This window comes from Aythya ferina (assembly GCF_964211825.1).
Source record: "Aythya ferina genome assembly, chromosome: 11".
NCBI lineage: Eukaryota > Metazoa > Chordata > Aves > Anseriformes > Anatidae > Aythya > Aythya ferina.
In genome coordinates this window covers 21,969,002-21,975,193 of record NC_140307.1, presented here as the reverse complement: position 1 = coordinate 21,975,193, position 6,192 = coordinate 21,969,002, and the positions used below count along the sequence as shown (strand labels likewise).

The 6,192-nt window shown below is 40.8% G+C and overlaps 1 protein-coding gene across 1 annotated transcript in view; it reads right to left on the bottom strand.

Annotated features, from left to right (window-relative positions):
• Positions 1–676: 676 nt before the first annotated feature.
• TNFAIP8L3 (TNF alpha induced protein 8 like 3) overlaps positions 677–6,192 on the bottom strand; it is a 45,907-nt gene continuing 40,391 nt past the window's right edge. The window contains exon 2 of the mRNA XM_084531679.1: positions 677–3,688. Coding sequence (XP_084387805.1) covers positions 3,126–3,688 — 563 coding nt within the window. The 3' untranslated portion in view covers positions 677–3,125. The remainder of the gene's footprint in view (positions 3,689–6,192) is intronic.

The window sequence follows — 6,192 nt, the reverse complement described above, 5'->3', positions numbered from 1 at the left end:
TTGCCTTTTCTGGGAATAAGGACAGAGGAATATATGCTCGCTGCTGTTAAAACATTCTGGTAAATTCCAGTATCTACCTTGTTTAGGGTAGGGATTTGAAAGGTGCCAGGGATGTGTCTTCTAACTGAAGTCACAGCTGAACAGGAACTAAATAAATAATGGAAAACTTGCAAGAAGGTGCTTGGTACAGAGCTAGATCAGGGTGTGTTAAAACTGCTCTGGCCTTGACACAGACTGTGAGAGTATCTTGGGAATGCTCAGGCTGTGCCTGGGGACAGTCAGGGCCCTGGAGGCAGAAGCTTGTGCACTTTCCTCCCTGGGATTTGTGCGGGGGGGTTCTGAACCCAAAACCCTTGACCATAGCGCAGAATACATGGAGCCAGCATCAGCCCTCAGGTCAACTGCTCAAGAACTTGGTGGAAAACAGCTTTCCTTTGTTGCTGATGCATGTTTGTGTTATGTGCATGTAATGCAACAGAAATGGGGGTTTCTAGTTTTCTTTTAAACATGTAAATTGTCTGCATACCTACCGCCTACTTTCACAAGACCTGCCCTTCAAAGACCTTTTAGGTTGAACAGTTGAAGGTAGAAAAAGTTAGATTACATCCATTCCTTCATCTTATTGTTTAATTTGAGTTCACATTGGATGGTAGAAAAATAAATCAAAAGCAAAAAGGACAGTAATCACACATCTTTAATCCACAAATATGATAATACATCATATACTTAAAGTGACCTGGACATTGCCCATTAGCAATGTCGTTACATACCAAACTACTAGTAGAAAAGTAAACAATGAATATACCAGATAGGCAAATATGAGAAATGCTCAAAAACATTTTATTTCATTAAGGCTACTCAGATTTGTAAATGACAGATGTTCAGCTGGCCTAAAATATCAGATTTTGGATATTGATACTTGCACAAAAAGGAAGTCATATATAGGTTATCTCTTTCCTTGTGGATATCTTCAATATTGAATAATCTCTTTGTCTGGCTTTAAAAAACATCTTATATTTGTTTGCCACAAGAGAAACAAATACACAGAATCTGACGTGCACTGGGGCAGGAATGTTGGATACAATAACTACTATTCAAAAGCATCAGTTGACAAGTACATGCTCTGAGAAAGAATGCAGCTAATGGTGCATGTAAATATGGCTCTGCAAATGTCTCAACTTGCAACCTTGTAAGGCAAATCTTAATAGACTTTCCATCCCAAAAGTTCATACGCTATTACTGTGCTGTGCTGCAAAGGAACAGTTTACCTTCATTGCTACTAAATGTACTTTTATGGTTGAAGGAAACATGAGGGAAAATTACATCATTACAAACTGCCCTGGTAATGTCTTGTGCTGCCATTTTTAGTGTTCCTCCTGTGCTCCAAAATGCATTCTCCTGGGAACAGATAAAAAACGCTTCTTGTACAAACCGTAGTGAATACGTGATCTGGGTATGTGTATTCTTACCTGTATGAAAGTCAGTAGAATGGTTAAAGTTGTTTTTGCAAGAGATGAGCTACAGTTTTTCTGGGATGAGGAAAGACAGAAGAATGAAAATAAAAATTTGAAAAGTTTTCTCCACCACCACATTATTTAAGAGTTTAAATGGGAAAATATAAATTTTTGTTATCTTGAAGTAATGGGTGATAACCCTTGGATGTTTTCTTTAGAGAGGAATGGCTTCTTGCATTTTGTCAATTTTAAAGTACGTAAGTCTCTGCATTATAATATATGCAATATGATATCTCCAGGTAATGGGATTGTCCGTTCTCTGTGTCCTAGTAAAGGACTGAGGTGAATCTGTGGGATAAGACGCAGAAAGCGAGGAGAGAGGAGAGATTTCTGCCCATGCTCCCCCTACTTAGGGACAGGCAGCACCATCAGCTGAGCTGCGAGATCCAGCAAGCTGGAGTATCCGCTCTGCTCTGGTTCTCCCTTTATCCCAACAAAACTTTCAAGAAACTAGTATCTCTTCAAAATGTTTTTGGTTTAAAGACATCAGTATATTTCATTTAAAAACAAAACAAAAGCTTGTTTATGAAGCTTTCCAGAGTCACTGGAGCTAAGAGGGCTGTGGATATTCTTCACTAAGATGGCACTGCAAGCATAGCAGATGGAGCTCCTTTTTTTGTCACAACTCTATTTTACTGTAGGCACAAATTCACATCATGGATATGGTAAACCATTTTACCTAGGCTGAATGTTATCTTTTGAGGATATGAGATGTTAATGTTGCTTTATAGATCCACTGATTTCTTCACAAGTGCAATTTCAAAATCTTTGCGGAGTGTTTTGCTCTGCTGGGCAAAACAGTAAGAGCACAAAGAGCAGCATAACCTTCAGCCTTAGCCTCAGCTATGTTACCAAATACCCAAAATCTGAGAGAGGGAGAACCAATGTTGTACTACTTTGTCTAATTTTCTAATTACCTTTAAGCTTGAAACACTGAGCTGCTTTTCAAAATTAAAGTGAAATCTTCTCTTATTAGAAGGTATAAACCAAAAATCTCTAATGAGAACATTGTTTCATGGAAAAGCTCTTCAAATTTTGTACCACTTCTACTCAATTTGTATTACTTTTTATCCCCTAGTAGACTTAAATACCATGTGAAATCAGAGATGCATTCTCACAATGATTCCTGATCCTTTAGAAAGGAGAGAGCTTAATCCATGAGAGCCTTACCTTCTAAGACTTTTCAGTTAGTGTGGGAAAACATACACACCAAGGGCAGCCTAGGGGTAATTTCCATGCATTGCTCTTTTTCCATCACCTATTTTTACATAGCCATGCATTGGAGCTTACATTCTTTCATGTGCTCAGCCTTGACCACAAAGCTAGTAAGATCGTGATGTATAGCAATCTATTTCTGAACAATATACGTCAGCAGCCTTGTTCACACCACTCCTTGGAAAAGACTCAATTATCTGGAACAAAACATTAACATTGATAGCTTTCTGATTTAGGTGTTCCACTTCATCATGAGCCAAGTGAGCACCTTCAGGCTCCTGCTGGAGACTGTATCAAGAACGGTACAAAGGAAGCTCGCATGCTCACCACGGCTCATGAAGGGTGGCCAGTTCTAGACAGAAGTTTTTGGTTGGTTTCTTGTTTCTGAGCGTACTTTCAGAGGATCTTCTCATCAAGTAGTTTGTTGATGCCATCGCAGATCTTTTTGAGGTATGGCCGACGATCCCCATCAAGACTGTACAGGGCAGTTAGAAATTCCACATCTGCAAAATGATTGAAGACGTGGTTGATACGCCCATGGGATCTCGGTGTCAGGTGTCGATCTACTAGTTCATGCACAAGGTCTTTACACTCATTCAGAAGTTCTGCAAGAACATTCCTATCAAAAGTGTATTCTACCTCATAGAAACTGACAATTGTCATGGCAGTTTGGTTCAGCTTCTTCCTGAACTTGTCTACGATTTCCATTTCCTCTTGGTTGAACTGATTATTTCGATAGAGGATCCCAATTTTTATTGCCACTTTAATCAGGTCTTTCATAATTTTATGGGCTTCCTTTTTGTTTCTTGTGTGTTCCTTTGTTACCTTGTACAGCTCATCAAAGATTTCACTGCTTGTGTCATCAATTAGCATGTTAGCCATGGTTTTAGTGGCCATTTTGCTCAGGAGCTTTTTCTGGGCTTGCAGTGCAAGATTCTTGGAACTGAAACAATCAGGACCTGTTTCAGGATAGCAGAGAAAAGAGAAAATGTTAATTTTATTTGGTGAATCATTTTCACAAACAGGTAGGAAAAGTAGTACCCATGTGTATAACTGAGGTAGTGCTTATTTAATTGATCATTACATATGGTCATGATTTGCAGTAACAGGAACATTTGCAACACTGAATTCCCAAGTATATCCATGGGCTTTCAGACATCCATGTTTCAAGTCTTGTCACTGAGGATTTTTGTTTACAAGTGAAGAATAGGACGTTGTGGTGGGGGATACCTATGCCACCTCTTTTCTAGTCACTGGTTCAATAACAAAGCTTTTTCTATTCCGTAGTTCAATGTTAAAGCTTTCTTGGCAGAAAGATCCGTTGGGATGTGTTTATGAAGGTAACTGAGCTATCACGGAGAAGCAAAAAGCACAATACTGGCAAACATGTACGTGAACCTGAAAGAATTATTCTTTTGGCCACTAGGAGACACTGTTGCTCCTTGGTCAGGCAGCAGCGGCATAGACAGGCTAGTAAATCGGAGTAGGGCATTTCTTTTGCTTTCATCGCCACAGTTCCAGTTTGTTACCAATTTACAAAACTCTAGGCTGTGATTTTTGCAAAACGTTGGTGCTTCAGTGCATGCAGTTCCTGCCAGTTGAAAATACCTCAGCTATTTGCTGGACAGTTGTCAAATAAACGTAAATATCTTGGATTTTTCTGTCTCTTACCTATCTTTGCAGGTTCCACTCAGAATAGAATAGTTCTAGGATAGGATAGTTCCTTTGGAGCATGTGGCTACTGTTAATGAACTTTATCCAACGAAGCTCTACTGGTAGAGCTTAATTTGACCTTCCTCTGCTTTTCATCTTAACGTTTTTTAACTGATCCTATGTGACCAAACTAAAGGAAACAGAAACATTTCATATGAAATAACCACCCAGTTTAGTACTGCAGCAGTGGAGTCTCTGTAGGAGCTAAGGGCATTTTGTCATCGTACCAAAACAGTGATGAGTGTGTGTGTAGCTGGGCGAGCTTGGTCTGATGTGAGGAGAATGGAGAAATTGTGCCCTTTGCCAGCTGCTGGGGAAGTGGTCCACTAAGAGATTAAAAAAAAAAAAAAATCAAATCTTCCTGTGCTGATTTGATTTTGGAGCCTGAGTGGGTTTTTGGCTGAGGCTCCTTCCAGCCATCAGGGCATGAACGTGTGGCTGCAGCAGCCACGCTGCAGTTCAGTTGTGCAACAGGGATTCATCACTGTTGTGGTAGGGCCTGGGGTATTGCACTCTAAATGTGTGCTTGTATCACAGTACTCTATATGGCCTTTGCTCATGCTGCTGTGCTCTCACCCCAGCCTTCTTTCCCTCTTGGTGCTTCCTACATTGTCACATGAGGCAGCAGTAAGTAGCACCAAGAATTTAAAGTCCTCTGTTTAAAAACTGTTATCCGCATTTGCTAGTTAAAAGTTGTCATCACGTTAAAGTTGTCATCTTTCCCCGTGTGCTACATCTGTACCACTGAGCAACAGAAAAGAGTAGCATTTAATTTCAGCTGAACCACCACCTGGAAAAAATAATTCAACATATTTAAAAGAATTGCCTGTCCTTTGGAGACAAAACTGTGGGCCTGATCTGCTGACTGGAGGAAATAGAAAAACTTGGATTTAATCTAAAAATGATAAAAACCAAGACAAAAGCTTTCTTTCACTTTGCAGTACAGGGGTATATAAATAGTATCTGTGATGAATAATTATGTGCATTAAACACAGTAAAATGGAAGGTTAGCATTAGTGTCTGTTTCTGTAGCAAGCGTTTGCTATTAATCAAGTGGATGCGGTTGTTCAGTATCTGTTTTGATCAGAACCTGCAAATAACTGCAGTAAGCTTTTAGAATATTAATTTGACTGGTATTCATGCCAATTCAGCCGCTGTGTCATATTCCCCAGTTGCCAACCTGGCTGGGTCCCTCTATGCTCGGACCTTGCAGCAGGAGTTGTGCATACGCGCTGCTGGGCCATGGCGTGAGGTAAAGCGAGGCCTGGGGGCCTGGCCAGGCCCCACACATGCACCCAGCCCCACACATGGACACCAGGGTGTCCATGAGGGGAGAGGGAGCAGCAGTGGCCTGGCCACCAGTGGGCTCCCAAAGCCCACAGGCGGTTAGCCACACCATTAAGGTCTAGCTTCTGTGTGGACTGCACGTTTACAGTGGAAGACATTTCTTCCTGCAGCACATTTCCCTTTAAACGTCATCACCTCCCACAGGCAGCACTTGTTTTCTGCTTTGTAGCAAAACAGATCACCAACAGCATTATAGATGCCATTAACTTTCAGGAACAGTACACCAAATCTGAAGAAGAAAATGCAGCCTCTGAGCATGCCACTTCACTGGGTAGTGGTTAGCCTCCGTTACAGAAATCCTGGCACCTGAGTTTTCACTAAAGCAGTGATGGGTTTTGCTTCCAGATTTGCACTCCTCTCTAAACCATCTGAAGTGTCGTCTATGATAAAAGCTATTCCAAAA